This window comes from Oryza glaberrima, chromosome 1 (genome assembly GCF_000147395.1).
Source record: "Oryza glaberrima chromosome 1, OglaRS2, whole genome shotgun sequence".
NCBI lineage: Eukaryota > Viridiplantae > Streptophyta > Magnoliopsida > Poales > Poaceae > Oryza > Oryza glaberrima.
The window spans coordinates 32,796,991-32,819,324 of record NC_068326.1 but is presented as its reverse complement, the minus strand read 5'-3'; the positions used below and the strand labels follow the sequence as shown (position 1 = coordinate 32,819,324).

Sequence of the window (22,334 nt, the reverse complement as noted above, 5' to 3'; positions counted from 1 at the left end):
TAAAAAAAAATGTACCCAGATGATGCCTGGACTTTGCAAGGTGGAGATCACTGATGTGTGAACTGAACACGTGATTTCTGATCAACAACAACAGCAGCAAAAATGCCTCCGGGGCCAGAAAAGCATCCGGCCCTAGTCCAGACAGTTTTGCAGTGCAGTAGATCAACTAACGCAAGGTAGTAACCAGTACCTTGCTTGGGACATGTGTGTAGCTTTGTAGAACGCATTAATATATGGCAAAGGGTGGCCACCTGAAATTATCAAATTAGTCTGAAAAGCCACACAAATGTGAAAGCCATCGCCTGAACTTTTGAGAAAGCCACCAATGATCTGAAATCTTGTCTCAAATTTTCTAATGGAGCATTGCATCTTTATGATCTATCATTGCGACGTCTTTAAACAGTGCAGAATTAGGAGAGCTTTACCAAGCATGCTCGCTCTTAATCGATTAAAAAAACTAACCCTGATTAGCACATGACAAAACAAGGACAGTAATTAATAACAAAGTCATCGTACTTGCACGTAAATAGGACATTAATACTGCTCGGACGATTCCAATTAAAAAATTAAAGATTGCTCGGACAGTAGGACAGGATGATTAGCTCGCCTATTTGCTTGCACGGTGCCGTATAGAGTTCTAGACATATACATTTCTTCCCTAATGGCAGACAACACATTACAATTCTATCAAAATTTGCATATGTCATATTCACCGGTTCAAATCAGGTAATTCAGAAGCTTTAAGCTAATGGAAAAGGCATCATTCACCAACTAATATGGAGGCCCCGAAATGTGGTATTCCATTGTCCAGAAAAAAGAATGGCACTCGTATACAGCGGATCAATGATAGGGATGGCTTTTTGCAGCAGGATGGCGCGAAAATGCGACACCTGAAAATGACCAATTAAAAGATGAGAATCGCCGGTGAGATCATCATCGTTTAACAAGTGGAGCTCGCTGTCGGTGGGTCTCTGTCGGAGGCCAAGCCGGATGGGGTGTGAAGCAAGAGCCCTGCAAAGAGAAATGGTTGTTAGCCGCACGTGCCACTGCTACTGATATTCTCAACCTTCTCTTGGCTTGCAATTGCAATGGCTGCCAGCTTGGTTGACATGACAGTGAGCAGTGATCGATCGATCAAATGTTCGTTTGGTTTTCCCTTTTGCAATCGGTTGGGGAGGAAGCTTTCATGCTTTTTCATGGAGTTTCTTCTCTTTACCTCACCTAACTGCATTGATTTTTATTGACATGATCACACAGCATCGTCCTCCTCCAGGTCAGCTAGCTAGCACACACTAACTCCTATTCTTTGACAAGGGGTTATCAGAGATTCTCCTGTACGTGTATTACGCGGAAAGGCTTGACGAATTCGTAGCCATGCAGCGTTGTGCTTGCCACTAAAGAAAACGAGTTGGATGGCATGGAATAGAATGTTCCAAGCTGCAATTGTTTATACGCCAAGATTACTGCAAATGCCACAAGCCGGCCGGTGGGAGAAGAACGGTTGGCATGATGTAGTACTAAGCATCTATCACGAGATGGATCGGAGGTTTGCAACGCATGTCTCGCAGATTTTAGCCGAGTCGTCGCAGAATTTGGTGCCGGGAAAATGGGCCGCACGTTGGGAGGAGACCAGAGTTCATCGACTCTAGCTCTGATCAACTGCTCCAGTGAGCCCTCTCGTTCTAATCAACTTTTTTTTTCATTTGTTTAAGTACGGAAACGGAGCTTTATTAAACTAATAGTCTACGAGATGCAGATGCATTCCTGTTGTTGTATTCTCTACGCTTTGACATCTCTGTGGAGGTTCAGTGAAAAAAAAAATGAAAATGATACTTTGGAATTAGAGTAGACAGGCTGATACTTTAAATGTACCAGGCACATGGTCCGGTCTCTTTCGGACCGGCTCTGTTTGTTTGTTTTTGTACCTAAACCCTAAAACAGGCATTTATTCTGCAAAATCATATTTAAGGTACCACAGAGAAATCATTTTGTCTACTTCTCTTTTTTTTCTCTGTCGCTCGAGAGAACCGCTGTAAATTTTCTTAATCTTAATACAGAGATACACGAAGCGTATAAAAAAAATAGAGAAATCAATAATCCCTAGAGGGAATGTCGGCTTGTTCACTCAAATACCACCTAAATGGTTGTGAGAAATTCAAAAAAAAAATGTTTACAACACTCATCCAATCTACATATACCACTTCACAGATTCTCAAGTGTCTAAACTTAACTTGTACATTCATGAAATGAAATGCAGAAATCCAATGTGTGAATAGAATTGGCACTATTCTTGCCTGAATTTCTCTTTTTTTTTCTCAATGTATAGATCGATTTCAAACTTAATTTTTATGGAGTGATTGATGCCACTATACTCTGCATTGTATTTTTTTTAAAAAAAAAGAATCATAACCGCTTTTACATTATTTTTTTAAACGAAAAAACACCATTTACATTATATTTGAGAGAAAAAAAAGATATATGAGGGGACATCCCTTCAATAGATTAAAATCCATTCTTGGCCGACACATCGTTAAGATTTTTATGAATATTAAAGTAAAGTGATTAATATAGAGGCCAAAATTGTTTTAGTTAGAAAAATGGCCAAAGATTTGCCCCTATCTAATATTCAAATATATTACAGTATCAAATTTAATTTGCTTTAGTCCTCTAAAAAAATATTTTGCTTTAGGATCTATGAACCTTTTTAAGAGAGATGACCAACGAAGGTCTTGATTCTCCGGTTCAATGTAGTGGCATACCAGGCTCCTGTCCTGCTTCTCAAAATATCAGTCTTGTCCCTGAGGTAGCCCATTGTTTTCAGAACTCAATGAGATCTAGTACTGCAGACGGTCCAGGCCCAGGGGGCAAAGACAAGTTTTGTTCCAATGAGCGGTTTGACAAACCACTGAGATTGTACTACTACTGTGCAATATCAATATCAAACAGCTACGAGTATCTTGTCTATATATGTCTTACCGACGTTTTCAAAAGAGAAAAGATGTGGTTCTGCAAATGTGACAAAGAATTAAGAGATGGTTAGCGTATCTTAGTCATATTGGAGATGTGCCCATGTGTGCAGGGTGCAGTTGATGCTTTGGTGGGGCTTTGGTAGGATTCATGAAATGGGCACTTCCTTGCTTGAACATCAGCAAGTTGGGATAACAGCAACCTTTAGAAAAAATAAAATAAAATGGGGCACTGCAATCCAATCAAATTTAGCATTTTTTTTCTAGTGTAACTTGGGCGTATGTCTACCACCAGGATAGATTAAGTTCATACTCTTCTGGCATGCATGCACTGAGTTCTCTCTGGTCATTTGGTCAAGGCGACAGTTCATTTCTGTCTGCTAAACAGTGACCATATCAAAGAATATTTCTAGTGAAAGCTGGATGAAGTAAAGGGGCTCTAGCTATTATTGTCAAATCAGATTGTTTGAATCCTTTTTCTTGTTTGAAACTCAAATCAAATTAAGAAGGTATTCTTGATGGCCATTGATTATATAATTGTTCTTTGGATGGATAATACCAACTCAATGCGACAATGCCTATCTTTCTCAGCTATATTGGGCTCCATCTTGAAAGCAAACACAATGTTGCATCCATATTTCAGCATACCTGTACTCTGTGCACATCATAATCACTCGAAGACGTGCGTCGTTTCATTATTTTCATATCTAATAAAGATTCGTCTAGTACATATGCCCCCGTAGAACCAGAACAATCAATATGCAGAGAGAAATGAAATAGGGAATTCGGTGGAGGATGTTAGCTGGTCATTCAACGTAGCGAATCTAGCTAATTAAATATAGTACTATTAAGTTGGATAAATTCTACAGATTGATTAATTAATTAACGATCAGCACTCAGCACAATTGCATTTGCAGGTTGAAACATCATGTCCTTCGGGAAAGCGACTGGGAAACACTTTCACCCAGCAGTAAACCTGCAGAAGCGCAAGAATATCCCTTACCATTTTCAGGTAAAACGCTGACAGTAACCTGACAAGACTCCCTGTCCATAACCGTTTGGCCCCTGCCTACTGCAGGTAGTGCGTTAATCACAGTGGGCAGGGGTGACACGTGGGAGCATCCGGATCACACTTGACATGTAGGGCTCGCCATCGCCTGATCGCCATCTGTTCCTCAACTTGTCCTAGCTCCACTCAGCACGAGCCGTTCCTTTCCTTCCTTTCGATTTGCTCACGATTCCAACGCAGAGAAAGACGACGTTTTTGTATGTTTGGAGATACTGTTCTTTTCATCAGAAAAAGAACATCTTGCGATTGTCGCGGGCAATTTATTCAGAAACGCATTGCCTTTCTTTTCGCACTTAGCAACAACTTCTGGTAGCTAGCGGATCCTGCAGATCATGGCAGTGTCTTCTGATGTGTCAGTTTATTAAACTTCAATAATGGTTTGGACCATGGGATTATTTTGCCCGCTAAAAGCTTGCTTTTGATAGTTCCTCTTGGCATTGAAATAGCGAGAGTGCACCGGTTCGATGAGACCATTCCCCTACCAACATGATATCTGAAGATTTTGATCATTTTGCTAGCACGGAAAGAAAGAGTCGATTAGGACTTCGATTCAATCCTCTCTTTTTGAAAGGAAAGCAATCGGATTTCGATATAGTCCTCGCAATGAGTATCAATGATACTGGTTTGAAAGACAAGCATTATGTCCATAACTACTCTAGTTTATTTTTTTATCTTTATTGTAGTAGAGATGGTAGGCACGTCAAATCGAGCTGCTTTACGGTTTTATATAAGGTGGCAGTGAAACCATGCTGAATTATTGTGGATACAGGGAGCAGAGCACTTATCAGTATCTCTTTTCCAGGATATTTAGGGTTTCGTTTGGAGAAACAAAGGGAAATATAAGCTTGGCAGTTCGTTATCAAACAAGATCCGTTGTAGTCTAGCTGGTTAGGATACTCGGCTCTCACCCGAGAGACCCGGGTTCGAGTCCCGGCAACGGAAATTTTTAAATTTTGGAGCATTTTTATCTTTCGTTGCACCGCTGACACGCGACACGGATCGCCGCCGAGCCTAATACCTCATCCATCACTGAACCGTGCACATACGTGGTCGACCGCGACGCCAAGGCCACAGCCCCACGCATGGGCCGTGGTCGTCCAGCACCGGCCCTGGGACGTCAATCCATCAGCTAATTCACCATGCGCTGTGATGTGGAATAAGTACACCAAAGGTCCCTTAATTTTACACCGAATCCAATTTTCATCCTGAACCCCAAAACCAGATACAACCAGTCCCTGAACTGTCAAAACCGGTGTAAACGACTCGGCGGTTTTGGCTGAGGTGGCTCCTACGTGTCTAGTTTGACTAGGTCTCCGTCCCACGTGGTGTTTACGTGACAATTATTTCTGGGAAAAATAATAAAAATCATGGGCCCACATATCAGCTAAAAAAATGGTGGGGCCCACGTGGGCCCCACATGTCATATCTTCTTCCCTCTTGGCTTTCCCTCTTCTTCTTCATCGCGCTACAGCGTCACCTCACAGCCGTCGCCGCACCGTCGTCGTCGTCCTAGTCCTCGCCGCCTCCAACGAAGATGGCGGTCAAAGCATGCCGGCGGAGCGGCGGCAGGCCACGGGCAGTGGAGGTGTCTAGTGGAGGAAGAGGCAGAGAAGGAGGTCGCCGGCAAGCACGACAGCTGCGCGGGCTATCTCCTCCCGCCGTTGCTCCTCGCTCGTCGTTCTTGTTGCCGAGGTCGGGCGAGGATTTTCTCGACGCCGGGGAGGGGTCGGCAGTGGAGGGGGGGAGGGCGGCGGTGGCGGTGGAGGATCGGAGATGGCGACATCGATGCCGAGAACGACCCTCCTTCGTTCCAACTCCGCCGACACCCACCAAAAACAGAGCTCCTCGCCGGGGATGGCCGGGCGCCGTGGGTGGGGGCTCGATGGCGATGGGCGAAGGGAGAGGTGCGCAATGGCCGAGCGTGACCTCGCCGCCAGGATCCAAGGCCACCGTCGTTGCCGTCGTTGCTTCCCCGGACGACCTCGACTCCCGCAGGCTCTCCGTCGCCACTCCGTCCGCTCGCCACCCTATCGACTTCGCGCGCCACTGCTCACCACCGCTCCTTGCAGACTACAGAGTAGGGGATAGAGAGAAGATAGAGTAGTAAGGATGACATGTGAGGCCCACCATTTTTTTTTATTATTTTCTGTGTGAAACTGACATGTGAGTCCCATGGGTTTTTTTTTATCAAATTTCCACGTAAGCTCCACTTGGGACGAAGACTTAGTCAAAGGAGTCCCGTAGACACCACATCAGCCAAAACTAGGTACAATACTGCCGAGGGACCTCGCATGGTTTTGTAAGTTGAAGGATGCGTTGTACCCGGTTTTGCACTGGAACAAATTTCGGACTCGGCAACAAATTGAGGGATGTAAAGTGAACTTATTCCTTGTGATGTAGTACAGTCCAGTGGCGACGTGATCTAGGACTTGCCCACTAACGGGCATGTATCCGGCCCAGATATCGTATGCATCCGTCCTATTTCCGGCCTGCGGATTCGCCGGCCCAGTGAGATGGACCTCAGGAAGGTGGCGACCCACTTCCCACCGTCCCCGCCTCCCTACTCCTCGTTTGGCTCGGCCGCTCGGGACTGACTCGGCTAGACTCGTTTGAATTTTTTGATCAGCCAAGCTAGCAGTTTAGCTCGTTAAGTTAACGAGCCCAACGAGCTATGCACAAGTCCAATAGCCAAAAAGAAAAATATGCTAAGCGAGCGCTAGATGCATAAGGACAGTTGAAAAATAACCAATAACCCTTATCGGTTGGGCTAATAAGCTAAAGCAAAAGTAAATTTTTAATTTTTTTAAACTTGATTTTGGAGTTGATTTTAAGATATTTTCAACGTAGTTTCTTTTTAGCGTTGTTGTTTAAATCGCTATGAACAAATATATAAAAGTTTCACCTATAAATTAATTTTTACTCTATAGTAAACCGTTTTGGTTTATTAGGGAATATGGACAACCGGTGAGGCCCCATCACAATACAGTCCATTCATATGACCATTCCAGGCCAGCCTAAATACTCAAGCTATGAAATTACTGAATCGTAATTTATTTCTCCCATCCTCATGACGAGCGCCGCCATCGCCATGCACATCGTTGCGCATTTGCACGCAGGTAGGCAGACACTTGTGCACTTGTCTTGCGTGGAGCTCCTCAGCTAGTAGTAGAGTAGCTCGCGAGCCAAAACGAGCTAGCTCGAGCTTCTTTTACGAACCGAGCCAAGTTATTGTTTGGGCTCGATTGCTTAGGGCAGTCTCAACCCTCCACCTAGGATGGTGTCTATGGTATTAATTACATTGCCATGTAGGACTTTTAGCTTATGTGGCACTATATTAATTAAGAGAGAGAGTGAAGAGAGGAAAAAATTGGGTCTCATGTAAAACACAGCTTCAACACGAGAACGCACTAGACACTATCAAGTTATGCATTGGGAGAGAATAGTGTCTTCATAATAGATAAAGAATAAATATGATTGGTAGAGAAGAGAGATGATATATTTATTAATGGCCCACTTTAAGAAACCACGGGTTGTAGAGTGTAGTTTCTATTGTGATGTCTTATTGACATGGCACTATAGACACAACTTATGGACACTATGGGTTGAGACTGTCCTTTTTGAGCCGAGCTAGCCTATTATCTTGATGAGCTGACACGAGTCAATCTGGGCTCGCTATCCACCCATACGTACACACAGGCCTCTAGCCAAAGGAGCGGGTGGGAATTCAGCATTCTGAATGCTGAATGTTTCCTTTGACTTGAACGCTGTCGGCAAGTCGCAAGGCCCTGCGCCGTGCAGTAGCGGTTCGTAGAAGTTGACCTCCGATCGCTATCAAAGTGTGACAGTCAGTATCGGTTGGTATTTTGGTCTGGTTGTCGGGGCTACTGACTACTACTAGAAATCTCCGAGCTTAAGCAGCAACCTCCGTTGTAGTCTAGCTGGTTAGGATACTCGGCTCTCACCCGAGAGACCCGGGTTCGAGTCCCGGCAACGGAATTTTTTTATATTCCTGTTCCTATTACGATTTACGGCAATCTGCCGTCCTCCGCGGTAGGCTGGTGGGGTGGTGGCCGGCCGGCACGGTGGCCTTCTAGCTAGCGTGCGCCGACCTTGTCAGGTGATACGAAGACAAGCACATGCATGCTCCGGCGCACGCCGCACCCCTCAATATCGTATTCGCGGTGGTTCGTGTGCGCGCGGTGTGCCTGTACCGCTAGCTGTACGCCATGTACGGCGGTGGTGTTGTCCCTTGTGGTGGGTGCGAGCTTGCTAGGTGCTAAACCAGTGTGCCCATCGTTCAACCACTCGCGCGTGAGCCGCGCCGGTTGCGCGAACATGCCACGAGGGGCCACGGCGTACTCTATCCCACCGACACTGGGCGATCCATCGATCGACGGGCCCAGCCAGCCAGCCACCTCACGATCGAGATCTGGACGGTACGTCGCCTGAATTACTCTGTGTGCTAGCATTAGCTCGTCCGTACGTCGTGAGTACGTACGTAGACAGGCAGGAAAACCCCATAGCCTCCCCTGATCAGCAGCGCACTGCTGTACGCATTACCGGTGAAAATGCCAGTGGGACTACCGGACTATGGCTGTGTTTAGTTGGATCCAAAGTTTGGATTTTTTTTTTTATCTAAACACAGCCTATATAATCAAGCGTGTAGGTTTCGTCATTTGAGTAGCTATTATAGTAGCAGTAGTTAGTAGTACTACGTATACGTACTGGACGGGTTTAATGTGCTACAGCACAGCAGAGTTGCATATTTAGGCTGTGTTTAGTTTCACACTAAAATTAGAAGTTCGAAGAAAAAAGTTGAAAGTTCATGTGTGTAGGAAAGTTTTGATGTGATGAAAAAGTGTAAAGTTTAAAGAAAAAGTTAGGAACTAAACTCAACCTTACATTACCAGTTTACCACCCTTCTTTTATAAGCATAGCATAAGTTGGGGTGTGCTTAGTTCACGCTAAAATTGAAAGTTTGATTGAAATTGGAATGATGTGACGGAAAAGTTAGAAGTTTGTGTGTGTAGGAAAGTTTTGATGTGTAAAAAAATTTTGATGTGATGGAAAAGTTGGAAGTTTGAAAAAAAAAGTTGGGAACTAAACAATGGCCTAGTATGGACTTTAGGCTGTGTTCGCACATGCTGTTCCCATTCCCAACAGTAATAATGGAAAACGGAGCAGTATATTAGCGCGTGATTAACTAAGTATTCCCTCTGTACTCGTAAAGGAAGTCGTTTATGACAGCGACACGGTCTCCAAAACACAACTTTGACTTATTTTTTCTATAAAAATATTTATTGAAAAATGATATATGTATATGTCGACGGGGGATACCCGTAGACCGGATATATAGGGTATTGGGGTACGCTGGTATGAGGATCTACGTAGTATGACATCAAGCAAACAAAAGACAAGAATTATACTGGTTCAGGCCACTTGGAAGGTAATAGCTCTAATCCAGTTGGTATGAGATTATATGATGGAAACCACATATTACAAAGGGAATAACAGAACTCGATGATACCGACAAGACCGTAGTCGAGTTGGTTCGACTAGATCACCCGGCGACTTGGCTCCTGTAGGCTCTAGCTTCGTAGGCTGTGGTGGATGTGTTGACAATGAGATTCGATGCCTTAGGTCCTGCCCAGGGGGTCCCTTTTATACCGCGGGTCAGTTGATCTCCAAGTAAGACTCGGAGATATCGGACCCCTCACGATATGGTAAAGACCCAGTCTTGTCCGAGTAGGACTCATTCCATCTGTAAATTTTGTTTCTATCACGTGATAGATTTCCTTAATGTACACAGGAATCATCCGTATACGCGCGGGTATACCGCATCAGTATACAACGTATGTCCAAGAATAGAGGGTATACCTTATCCGTAACCTTGACAGTATACATTTATGAAAGTATTTTTCAAGACAAATCTATTCATATAATTTTTATATTTTTAAACTCAACAACTTGAGAGTTATTCATGATTTATATTCCCAAGATTTGACTTAAACATTGTCCTAAACGACTTCCTTTATAAATATGGAGGGAGTATTAGCTTTTTTTTTCAAAAATGGATTAATTTGATTTTTTAAGCAACATTCGTATAGAAACTTTTTTTTAAAAACACCGTTTAGCTGTTTGAAAAATGTGCACACTGAAAATGAGAGAGAGGGGTTGGGAAAAAGGGATACCGAACAGAGCCTTAGTACTACTGGTAGTTCAGTAAGGCTGTGTTTAGTTCACACTGAAGTTTGGAAGTTTGGTTAAAATTGATACGATGTGATAGAAAAGTTGTATGTGTATAAAAGATTTGATGTGATAAAAAGTTGAAAGTTTTAAAAAAAATCCTTTAGAACTAAACAGGGCCTAATTCAGGTGCTCCGTTTTCACCACGAAGTAAAAGGAACCCGTTGGCTCCACCTGAAGTCCTGAACCGGATGCTATAGGAGTACTTCGGCCGGGGTGCCACTCAAAGTTGCAGTTTATGATGAAACCAAGGAAGGAGGAGACCGGCGTGCCTAGGTGCTCACTTTCTTGTCAGGACGGCTGCAGGTCTGCAGGTACCCTGCCTCCTGTTTGTTGGGAGGCCAGTCGATCACTCTCTCATCAATTCTTTTCACTTCCTTCTATTGCTCTGCTCCTACCTGTCTTCATCGGTGAATCGCGAGATAGCTTGGTCCGATCCGATGAAAGTAGCTGAGCGCGAGAGGACGGGTCGACAGCTAGAGTTTGTTCCGGTTGCCAAATCGGAGTAACATCAGGACGGATACGGTTGATGCCAACCGGAACGAGCGATGCACATCACATACTCACATCCAGGCTGCACTTTGGGAAATGATGCAAAGGGAGAGGAGACAGAGGGTTCAATTCAGAGAGGACAAGCAGCACGGCCCGGAGTATAAATGGACGAAGCGTACACACATTTATGGATCCGGTTGCTGTTACAGTAATAACTGGAGCCGCCCGGGTAAAAGTTTGAGGTGATGAGTACTCACTACTTCTAGTACCAAAGAGGGGAAAAACGCAAAGCCGGCCGGAGAGAGCCGGCAGGCGGGCAGGGTAATCGATCCCATTTCGCTGAAGCGTTGCAGAAGGCTGCTGCACTGGCTGTGCTGAAGCGCCTGGTCCTACTACTATCTCGCCTGATGCATCGCACCGCTTCATGCAGGAGGCACGTACCCATCATTTCGTCCGAAATATAATCTGTACACCATGGATCCTTTGTGGCGTGCAGCACCTGCACCATTTGGTGAGCGCTCAGCTGGCTTGCATCGGCGGAGATCAAATTTTAAGAGTAAAATTTTAAAACGGAATTGCTAACATCCATGTGACAGAAATTTAGTGGAGAGTTCTATCGATTTTTGAACCATCGGATCCGTGCCATGATTCACATTGATCTCTTCATCCAGCTCTAATGAGTAGTGTAACTTCAGCGAGGCGGCGGACCCTCGACTAGTTAGGGTTCTGGGTGTGAGATAGTGAGAGTGGGGAAGGGTTTTTTTTCTAGGGCTTAAAATGATAGCCATGGATAGTGAAGGGCTAGCGAAGTAGTGGTGAGCGATGTACATGGGCGAACAATAAGACAGTGTTGCCGAAGCAGTGGGAATAGAGGAGGATGGTGGGCGAGCATTGAAGGCGGGGACGATGGGCCGATGCAAGCAACGTTGGAGAGCTTACTCCTCTTGTATTGTCGAGCGATGTAGGAGAGAAGAAGAAAATGAGAAAGGATAATGTTACTTTTTATGTACGAATCTTGATGCAACTCGAGGAAAATCTAAAGTTCTCTGTCAAATTTTGCAATAGACAGCCCCATTTAAATAAATCCTAGGTTTTACAAATGTCAAACTTTCCATAAAACAATAACGCACTATATGAGATGGAGGAAGTATTATTTGCTTTTGTTGGTGCACATCCGTAACATTTATGTCAATTTGTCATTTGATATTTTTCTATTTGACTATTTATATTCCAAATTAGTCATTTATCAACAAATATATCCTAGCACAGCAACATTTTTGTCATCCAAGATTTTTCATCAAACAATAAAAGTTAGGTGATACAAAATCATTACAATATCACATGTCAAATGGAGAATCTATTAAAGGTTGTCTCCTAATACTATGCCACAATAAAGACTAGCTATACTTTATTAGTGAGTATGCAAAAGATAGAAATAAGACAAGCTTAATGATGGATTTTATGTGTTCCCCAGATGTCGATGCGCCAACAACAAATCCATATAAGAAAAATCAATACCCAACTTAAAAATGATCTCTACAAAAACCCACCACAGGCCCCTCTACACTCCACAGTCCACAGCACACAAACGAACACAGCTCCACTTGGCACGGATAATCGAGATCTCGGTGTGGCCGAACCCCGCCCAGCGCCAAGTCCATGTCGACGAGGAGAAACCCACGAGGGGTGGTCATTCCCGAGTCCCCATCTGGCCATCTCTCCAATCTCCATGACAAAAAAATAACCAACCGGTCGAAAGAAAAATTCAACGAGTTGTGAAGACTTGTCCTCCAATTTCCCAACTCCCCAATCTGTCACCTCGCAGCTTCACGCTTCCACGCACACAGATCAAATCTCGAAATCCTACGACTCGTAGGATGGAGGAGTCGGAGTAGCAGTAAACGGCGATCGGATCGAATCGAATCATCGGCGCTGCTGCCTCCCCGAGCCGTGACCCCCCCCCCCCCCCCCCCCCCCCCCCCAAACCGCCGATAAGCTAAATTCATTCACACTCCACTTCACTCGCTCACGCTTCGCCGTCCGCGTCGCGTCGCGTTGCGTCGGCGGCGCCGCTGCACTGCACGCCTCGCCACCGGCGAGCGAAGGGAAGGAAGAGGAGGAAGAGGAGTTGGTGGTGGTGGTGGTGGCGCGGAGTCAGTGGCGGCGGCGGCGCGGGTGGAGATGAAGGCGAAGAGCCTCCCGTTCATCGCCTCGGAGCACAAGCGGTTCGTTTCGTCTCCCGCCGCCGCGGGCGCGCGCGCGCATCTCGGTGTTCGTGCCGGTGTTTGCTGTTTCTGATGTGTTTCTTCGGAAGTTTTTCGCCGTAGGTTTTTTGAAGTTTCTGCTGCACGAAACTTCCGCTTGCGTGTAGTTTACTTGCTTTTTTTTTTTCTTCTCGTGGTGATATTTTGCGCGGGGATCTCGATCTGATGCGAGATGTTGGGGCCAAATTTGGGCAATGCAGTCCTAGATCTCCGTGTGTACGATGTGATTAGTTTTTTTTTTTTTGCTCCCTCAGAAAGGAGTGTTTGAATCGTGTTAGCTTCTCCGATCCATGGAAGGATCGGAGTTTGTGTGGATGTCCGCTACAATCGAAGCAAATTAACTCGATTTTTTACGAGGCAGACATTGTAAACATGATAGGACCAAATTTTAGTTGGAATTTTTGGTTCTTTTTAATAAACTCACTAGAGTATGAATTTGGATTGGTTCCGGTCTTGTGGTACATAACTCGAGTACCAACGGTTCAGTATTAGCGGCATTCTCCTTTCTGTTTCTGATGCTATTGTGGATGGTGCAGGGATGCATATGGATTCGCTGTGCGGCCACAACACTTGCAACGGTACAGAGAGTACGCAAACATCTACAAGGTAGAAAAGCTGCACCTGGTGATGCCTCCATTTGGTACCTTCTTGTTCCATCTCGCTGAGTTGCATTGCATAATCTCCAGGAGGAGGAAGAGGAGAGATCTGAGAGATGGAAGAATTTTCTGGATAGCCAAGCTGAGTACGATGAATCATCCGGAGAGGATCAGGATGCCAAGGTTTCACCATCCGCTGAGGATGAAGAAGCTGGCAAGAAAGCTGAGGATGGCAGGTCCAAATTGTCAGACGAACAGAAAGTGAAACAACAAAGACCACATAAGATTCAGATATGGTCGGAAATAAGGCCCTCCTTAGGCCACATTGGGGAGATGATGAGCTTGCGTGTCAAGAAGAAGCAATCTTCTGCAGATAAGGAGAATGCAGCGAATGAACTCCAATCTGCAAATAATGAAGAAATCAAACCCTCAGAGGACTCCGATGATGAGTTCTATGATGTAGAGAAAGTTGATCCCAACCAAGAAGGGCCTGTAGCTGATAGTGCTGATGCTGATTCAGGCATGAATGTTGATGCGAATCAAGAAGGGCATTATCCTTGGAAGGAAGAATTGGAATGCCTAGTCCGTGATGGGTTGCCAATGGCTCTGAGAGGAGAGGTACATCGTGCTCTTCATATTAATCTTGTTTAGATTTTTTTATTGCATTAAATCAATGGCCCCTCTTCGTTTTGGTGACAGCTATGGCAAGCTTTTGTTGGTATCGGAGCTCGTCGGGTGAAAGGCTACTACGAGTCTCTCCTTGCAGCTGATGATGAAAGAGAGAACAGCAAAGGTTCTGATTCTCCAACTATGGAAGGGAAACCAAAAGGATCGCCATTTTCTTCTGAAAAGTGGAAAGGGCAAATAGAGAAGGTAGATGGATAATTTAATTGTTATTATTGGAATTTAACTCTCTCCATGCTATGGTGATTTTACTAATATATTTGGGAGTCCTGCGCTAAGAGGTTAATCTGTTGCTTTGGGTTCTTTTTAGGATTTGCCTAGAACGTTCCCAGGTCATCCCGCACTAGATGAGGATGGCAGAAATGCTTTAAGACGCTTGCTCACAGCTTATGCGAGACATAACCCATCAGTTGGTTACTGTCAGGTATGGCTTTCCCTTACTTCTGACTCATGTCACTTTTCTTGTCACTGGATTGATGTAGCTTCTTTGGGAAACCTTGCATATTGCAAGACCAATCTGTTGCACATGTAATTCTGTTTGCACTGTTGCCCAAGATGTAGCCTCATCTTTTCGCTTATGCTTATGCTTATCAGCCAAAATTTGAATTTTCAACCTTGAATTTGAAGTTTTTTCATCGAAGTTTATTTTTCAGCCTTTGCTTTTAGATCACTAAGAACACATATATAAAAGTTTTGTTCACAAATTATTTTTCGTTTGCAAATATGCCGTTTGGCTTATTCCTCCAACAAGCCAACCGATGGGCACCTTTTAGCCTGCCTAATCAGCGATTAGGTGCAGCTAGGTAACAATCTGCCACACAACTAGCGCCTTGGTGAATGCTGGCTATTTGAATATTGATAAGACTGAAAACATGCACCAACAGGGCAACACCAAAACACATATTTCTTACTTCACCATAAAACTGAAGTTCTGAGCATAGTATTTCTTACTCCCTCCGTTTCACAATGCAAGTCATTCTAGTATTTCCCACATTCATATTAATATTGTGGGAAATGCTAAAATGACTTATATTGTGAAACGGAGGAAGTACTCTTCTTTGTATATGATTCTTCTGAACGTCTTTTTCAAGGTGAAGTACTGGATGATACTGATAAACCCTTTGTATAATTTGCAAGCTACATGAGTGTACTATTAGTAGATGGAAACTTCAGATAAAACTAAAATGCACATCTACAGTTGTTTTGCTTATTGATATACCTGCACTCCAGTTGTTTTTATTGATGGTAGGTGCGAACCAATGCTCATGGAGCATTATGCATAGTCATGCCAACTCTTTTCAAAGTGTAGCTTCTGCTGATCAAGAATTCATTATTCATTTACTGAATTCCTTTTTATTCCCCGCTTGAAGGTCCATTATGTTATTTGACTTGTACCTTCTTCCTTTACGATTTGACATTAGCAGTTCCCAAACTTGCACACACTGCTCAGTGCTGTTTTACTTTTATTCCCCGATGTTAGTTGAAATCATTTTGAAATATTATCAAAATATCTTGTAAATTTCTGAAAATCACCAAGTGTCATATAAAAAGGAATCTAGAGGTCAAATATTGTTTCTATGTATGTATTTTTTAAAAAAAACTTTTTAATGGTAAAATTTACTCACAGAGAGATCTTCTCTTGTTATTCAATAACCACTATTCTATTTGCACAATTATATGGTCCCCAAAAATTTTGACTTTATGCCACTAATGCTGGTCTCAGCTAAGATCAATCATCTGGATATGCAGGCAATGAATTTCTTTGCTGGTCTGTTACTTCTCCTAATGCCAGAGGAGAATGCATTTTGGTAGGTTTTGCAGAAGAACACCCATGGAATTTCTGTGTTCTCTCAAGTTACATCTCTTGTTGCATTGTATTAGAGCTGAACTAAAAAGTTTGTTAAATCTATTATCTGTTCGCAGGGCATTGACAGGCATTATGGATGATTATTTTGATGGCTACTTTTCTGAAGAAATGATAGAATGTCAGGTATTCTTAAGTATTATCTTTTGTTCTGTTAGTGTTTGCATGTGCCATTATGTGCTTATAGCTCCAAACTTCACTATTCATCATTAAATAAGCTACACTTCGTTTTTTCTTTAGGTTGATCAGCTTGTTTTAGAGGAGTTAGTCCGGGAGAAATTTCCAAAACTAGGTTTGCGCATTATTCTTGTTTGTATTAAAATATCTGTATATCATGACTTGGCATATATGTTAACCGACAATTTTGACTACTTTTATGCATGGTTTTTTGCAGTAAATCACCTGGATTACCTCGGCGTTCAAGTTGCATGGGTTACTGGACCATGGTTTCTATCTATATTCATGAACATGCTACCATGGGAAAGTGGTAAGTCTTATTTTTCTTTATTTGAAAGAGTAATTTTGGAAAGGTTTTATGGTCGAAGTCGTAGAAAACCATGGGTATTTTGGCTTGTGGTATACATCCCTACATTCATTCATATCTCAATTAATTTTAGCATATCTGAAACAATATTATTCAAAGTAATGAAGAGTTAAACCAATCACCTTAACCAATAAATAAATAATTCAGAATTCTGTAGATACTTTCTGAAACGAAAGTTTGAGTAAATATGTGTCCAAGATGACAATATGTTATATTGTTTGGAATATAAATAGGGTTTAGGGTTTTGTGAAACCATAGGACCGTAGTACCTGAGGTTATCTACTACAAGTCATTATATCTAGGGTTTTGTGCAACTTTGACCATAAAATATGGGGTTTTCTGAAATTTACTCTATTTTAAATGTTATCATTCTGAGAAAGATTTTTGTCAACTGCAAGACTATATGTTACAATCTCTTTTTTTTTGTACTTGATCTAATAATATATCTAGCTATTATATTATCTCGAAATATGCTTAATACTTAATTGCTATTTGAACATTTCAGTCCTTCGAGTTTGGGATGTGCTTCTGTTTGATGGAAATCGCGTGATGCTCTTTCGAACAGCTCTTGCCCTAATGGAGTTGTATGGTACTGGGTCGATCTTTTGCATTTTTGTCGCTCAAACAATTGTAACAAAAAAAAGTTTGTATAATCTCAGGATATATATTGGTCACTGCATGAATACTTACCACTGGTGTTGGTTACAGGTCCTGCGCTTGTGACAACAAAGGATGCTGGGGATGCTGTGACCCTTTTACAGTCTTTGGCTGGTTCTACTTTTGACAGCAGCCAACTTGTTTTAACTGCATGCATGGGTTATCAAGCTGTAGACGAAGCAAGGCTGCAAGAACTGCGAAATAAACACCGGCCATCTGTTATATCTTCAATGGAACAGAGAGCAAAAGGTCTTCGTGTTTGGAGGGACACCAATGGCCTTGCGTCAAAGCTCTATAATTTCAAGCGTGACCCTGAACCATTGGTGTCTTTATCAACAGAACAATTAAGTGACTTGACAGAAACTAGTTCTGGAAGTACAGATGACATGTATAGTGGCCTGACTGTCAACACTGAGATTGATTCTTTGCCTGATCCAAAAGACCAGGTATCCTTCTCAAAATAACACTTCTTTCACCCCTAAAATTATCAATTATGGTTTCAAAAAAATTCAGCAGACAAACTAAATAAGTCAAAAAGTCGTGTATAAATATTTAATCAATACTGTTCTCCATGTTATAAGTGCATACAGTGTCACGCATGCTTAGGATTTCAGGAAACTGTTTGCATCCATTCTTTTCATATTTTTGGCAAATTTTATTTGGGGTAGAGGACGACTGGTGAGATAAACAAGATGCATTATTATCCTTATGCTCTTGATAGGGCAAATCAGTTTTTTCTGAAGTAGACATCTTGACTACTTCTGAAAGCAAACTGCTTTGGTCTAATATTTTGCATATTCACCAGAAAATAGCTTCTGTAGGGATTCTTTATGGTTTATTTCTCCATATTCACAATATGAGGATTGAGAGCTCATGGCACAATAGAGCTATAGAGAATAGATGTTATGATTTGTTTTGGTTATCATTTAAAGAAAATAGAATGATGTACTATTGATGGTTTCCTTTTGTTGTTTTAGAATATTGGTTTTGGTTTCCTTTTGTTGTTCATGGCACAATACTATTTGTTTTAGTATATCGGTTTTGGCTTCCTTTTGCTGTTTTTTGTTAAGTACGATTGATAGTTGATACTTTATACTTGGTGGTGGTTCTGTTATTTCAGGTGGTCTGGCTGAAGGTTGAGTTATGTCAACTGCTGGAGGAGAGAAGATCAGCTGTTCTGAGGTATCTTTGTTTCAAATATCCAAAGATTTCATCCTTCAGTTGCTTGAATAGTTTCAGATCTACATGGCATAAACAAAGATGTCTACGATGCAAGTATTAATAATGGGACTTTATGTCAACCCGGTGACTTCTTGTCCTGTTTACAACCGGCAGTATATAACATATATTAATCTATAGCTGGTTGACCATGGTCTATTTCATGGCAATTCCTAGCAGATTCTGGTTCATGTGTAAGTAGTTCATTATATCTAAAAGAAAAAGTGAAAACAGTTATGATTTGTCCTATAGGTGGCCCAAAAACTCACTCAATCTTTTATGGTTTCTTGAGAAGGAAATAGTTGATCCTATATATCAACTATGAGTGTACTCAAGGTGGTCGAAATTACACAAATTATCCGCTGAAAACCCTCTAATTTTGACCGGGCCATGAACCTGTGACCTTTGGTTTATAAAAGTTGTGCTGAACTCCTCAGCCAATGAACGATGTGACTGGTTGACCAATTGTATTTTCAGGTGTACTTAGGTGGTATTCTCATGTTCCCATTTTTATGTTGCCAAGCAAATACTTAGTATTAGCTGCTGGAAATTCACAAACAAATGCTACCATTGAGGGTTTGCTAAATTGTTCTTGCATCTTCTCATCCAAATCCAGGGCTGATGAATTAGAGACAGCGCTGATGGAGATGGTTAAGCAGGATAATAGGCGGGAATTAAGCGCAAAGGTTAGCATTGAACTACTGTTTTCTATGGCAGTTGCATTTTTTATTCCATCACCTGTTATTATTTAGCTCTATTTTGTTGCCTCTACTGTTGAATTCATATTGCTGCGATCTTGTGTTTTAACCCAAAAATTGTGAAATAATATCTCCTTTCCTTTTGATAACCAATTTATCAACTAGGAAACTCATATATATCATTGGTCCACCTCACTGACTGGACATTTCTTGTTTTCCTGGAGGCTTGGGGCATGGTTGTTCTCATACTTGCATTTCCATTTTTCTAGGTCGAGCAATTGGAACAGGAGTTATCTGATCTAAGGCAAGCTCTATTAGACAAGCAGGAACAGGAGCAAGCAATGCTTCAGGTGTAGTAGCTACCAATATGTTGCTCTGAATAAACCTTGTCACTACTACATCATGCCTTTTACTACTGGTTTATCTAGTTATAAACTAACTAGGTAATGCATGTAGGTCCTGATGCGTGTAGAGCAAGAACAGAAAGTCACTGAGGATGCGCGCATATTCGCTGAGCAAGATGCTGCTGCTCAGAAATATGCTGCACATGTGCTCCAGGTTAGTTTAATTTCATCGATTATCTATGTACTGTATTTTTTTTCTGTTCTAATGCTTATGTCATGTTGAAACATGAAATGGTCATTCTTTTCTTGATTGCACCTGGAGGACAGCACTGTTTCTAATAATTTCCTCTGCAATGGATTAGCCAACTAGATATGTTTGTGTAACTATATGCTTCATTAGTCTATACATTATTTGAACTCTGTAATGCTTTTATTCATGGAATGGACTCCATTTTGCTGTCATTTTTTTTTGACATATAATCTAGCAAATACATGCCTGTTCAATATAATGATTCTCTTGTTATAACATTTGACTTTGTATGCAGGAAAAGTATGAGGAAGCTATGGCTTCACTAGCACAAATGGAGAACAGAGCAGTCATGGCAGAAACTATGCTGGAAGCAACACTGCAGTATCAATCAAGCCAGCAAAAGGCACAATTGCCATCCCCTTCACCTTCTCCAAGGTATTATGGTATTATAGCATTCTACACACACTGGCATGGAAAGTTGGAAACTGATAAATTAATTTATTGAATGCAATAATATATCCTTTCTTTTTATGGTATGGAAGTGTTGGTATGCTATTACATAAATGCAATAATATTCAATACTGGCAAAATGTTCTGTGAAAAATTCCAGTCATTTGCTTTATACCAATTGTCCCTGTGTGTAACCTTTTTATTTTTAGGACACCAACAAGGGATGCATCACCTGGCCAAGTGAACCAAGATTCATCACAGGAGTTTCAACCTAGAAGAATAAGTTTGCTTGCTCCGTTTTCCCTTGGCTGGCGTGACAAGAACAAGGTAATTTTTATTGGAAAGTGGATTACTGGATTCCTTTCCTGTGTAGTGACAATAAATCTCTTTCTAGTCTAAAAAAACTCATAGTCCAGCATGAGGACCATTGCAATTATTTATATAGCAGACTGCAAAGATGGTGAAATATTTTGATGTCTTTTACCTTTATGATTGTGATCAAGCAGTGTGATCCATGAAATGTCCTTCTATGCTAATTGTTACTAATGGTCGTTATATTCCGAACAATAATCCACATCATAGTTAAATTTAGTTTACCATATCACTTAAACTTCTTATCTATTGATTTGCATCAACTTGACCATTATCCAGATATCATGGTTAAATTTAGTTGCTGATTTAAACTATAGTACCAAGGTAGGCTAGAGTTTTCCCCTTTTTTTTTTGGGAACTGACTTCACTTGCTATTGTTTCTTAACAAACATGTTGAATGTAACCTGGTTTGTGACTTATATCTGGAAATAACATTACTTGTTTACAAACCCTCTCAGGCATAATATTGATCGACGCATTTCTCTCGTCTTAGAAGTATATGGCTTTAAACAATGAGATATGAATTGCTATGCCCTTTATTATTTCGTGATATCAATCTTTTTTTTGACACGTTGTGATATCAATCTGGCGCCGTTGATTCTTTACAGGGCAAACAGAATATCTCCGACGAGTCAACAAACGGCAATCTTAATAGCAATACTGAGCAAATGGTTGACACACCCAAGAAGGATGATGAAAAGCAAGGAGACTCTCCACAGGAGGGTGAACAAAGAGTGGATACACCCAGAAGAGATAGTGAGCACAGATTAGACACGCCGGAGACCACAATAAAGTTGGAAGAACAGTTGGAAGAAATAAAGTTGGATTGATAATCACAAGCCCACCCATCGGCGAATTTTTACCAATATGGTTAACTACTGCCGTGGTATTAAAGGGTAGTTCAAGCCACAATCTACGGCCAATATAAAAGTATGTGTTGTATTTATTCTTTTTATTTATTTTCTCCTACTCCCTTTTCCTTCTTAATTTTGTCTTTGTTTTGCAACCATTTTTTCCTAGGTTTATAGATTTAATCTTTTTAGCCACGGGTTGATGGGAGAGAATAAATTGTGTTTATTCATTCAATCAGGATGAGTTGTAAGTTATCGATAGGCACATGAAAAATGTATGAAATGAATGAATCTACCAGCAATTTATGAAAGAGAACGTCACTATTGGCATCAACATCACCGAGAATTACTGTTGCTGTTGCATTTTCTGGTTGCCTTTCTTATTTGCTACTTCGTACTCCTGTATTTTTTACATACTGACACGTGACATGTAAAAAAGACTTTACATTTTTCCCATTTAATACGGAGTATTTGAAAGGCGAGGTCGTCCACAAGCATGGACGTTAGTACTTTATCCGGTATGGTCATGTGTGGTGATGCAGATGCAAGTTTTAGTGCTACTGTGCTGTATATGGCTGTGGAAGCTGGAAGCATGGAATGACCTTGGCAATTTTCAGCAGATGGTCCAGATATTACTATGGAGCCAGGATCAAAATGATCTTTTGATAACAGGAAAATATAGAGACTTGCTATTGGTCAGTTCATTGAAAATAAGGAAAACATTTTAATGGCCAGGATCGCTTCAAGATTCTCTCCTCACTCATGCGTT

At 41.8% G+C, this 22,334-nt stretch overlaps 1 protein-coding gene and 2 non-coding genes across 4 annotated transcripts; all 3 read left to right on the top strand.

Annotated features, from left to right (window-relative positions):
• Positions 1 to 4,904: 4,904 nt before the first annotated feature.
• On the top strand, positions 4,905 to 4,977 carry TRNAE-CUC (transfer RNA glutamic acid (anticodon CUC)). Its single transcript has one exon. It is a non-coding gene; the product is annotated as a tRNA-Glu (tRNA).
• A 2,981-nt stretch (positions 4,978 to 7,958) lies between these two features.
• TRNAE-CUC (transfer RNA glutamic acid (anticodon CUC)) lies at positions 7,959 to 8,031 on the top strand. The gene has a single exon. It is a non-coding gene; the product is annotated as a tRNA-Glu (tRNA).
• Positions 8,032 to 12,760: 4,729 nt separating this feature from the next.
• Positions 12,761 to 22,073, top strand: LOC127778081 (uncharacterized). Of its 2 annotated transcripts, XM_052304743.1 has the most exons (18): positions 12,761 to 12,998; positions 13,574 to 13,643; positions 13,724 to 14,251; positions 14,333 to 14,506; positions 14,628 to 14,741; positions 16,067 to 16,125; positions 16,241 to 16,307; positions 16,422 to 16,473; positions 16,576 to 16,668; positions 17,231 to 17,314; positions 17,434 to 17,828; positions 18,503 to 18,564; positions 19,217 to 19,286; positions 19,568 to 19,648; positions 19,755 to 19,856; positions 20,188 to 20,327; positions 20,552 to 20,669; positions 21,323 to 22,062. In XM_052304743.1, exons 1-18 carry the CDS (start codon positions 12,955 to 12,957, stop codon positions 21,542 to 21,544), a joined length of 2,475 nt encoding a protein of 824 aa, XP_052160703.1. In that variant the 5' UTR covers positions 12,761 to 12,954; the 3' UTR covers positions 21,545 to 22,062. The 2 variants fall into 2 exon arrangements, with proteins under 2 accessions (XP_052160703.1, XP_052160695.1); XM_052304735.1 differs by having other exon boundaries at positions 16,422 to 16,668; positions 21,323 to 22,073.
• The last annotated feature ends 261 nt before the right edge of the window (positions 22,074 to 22,334 follow it).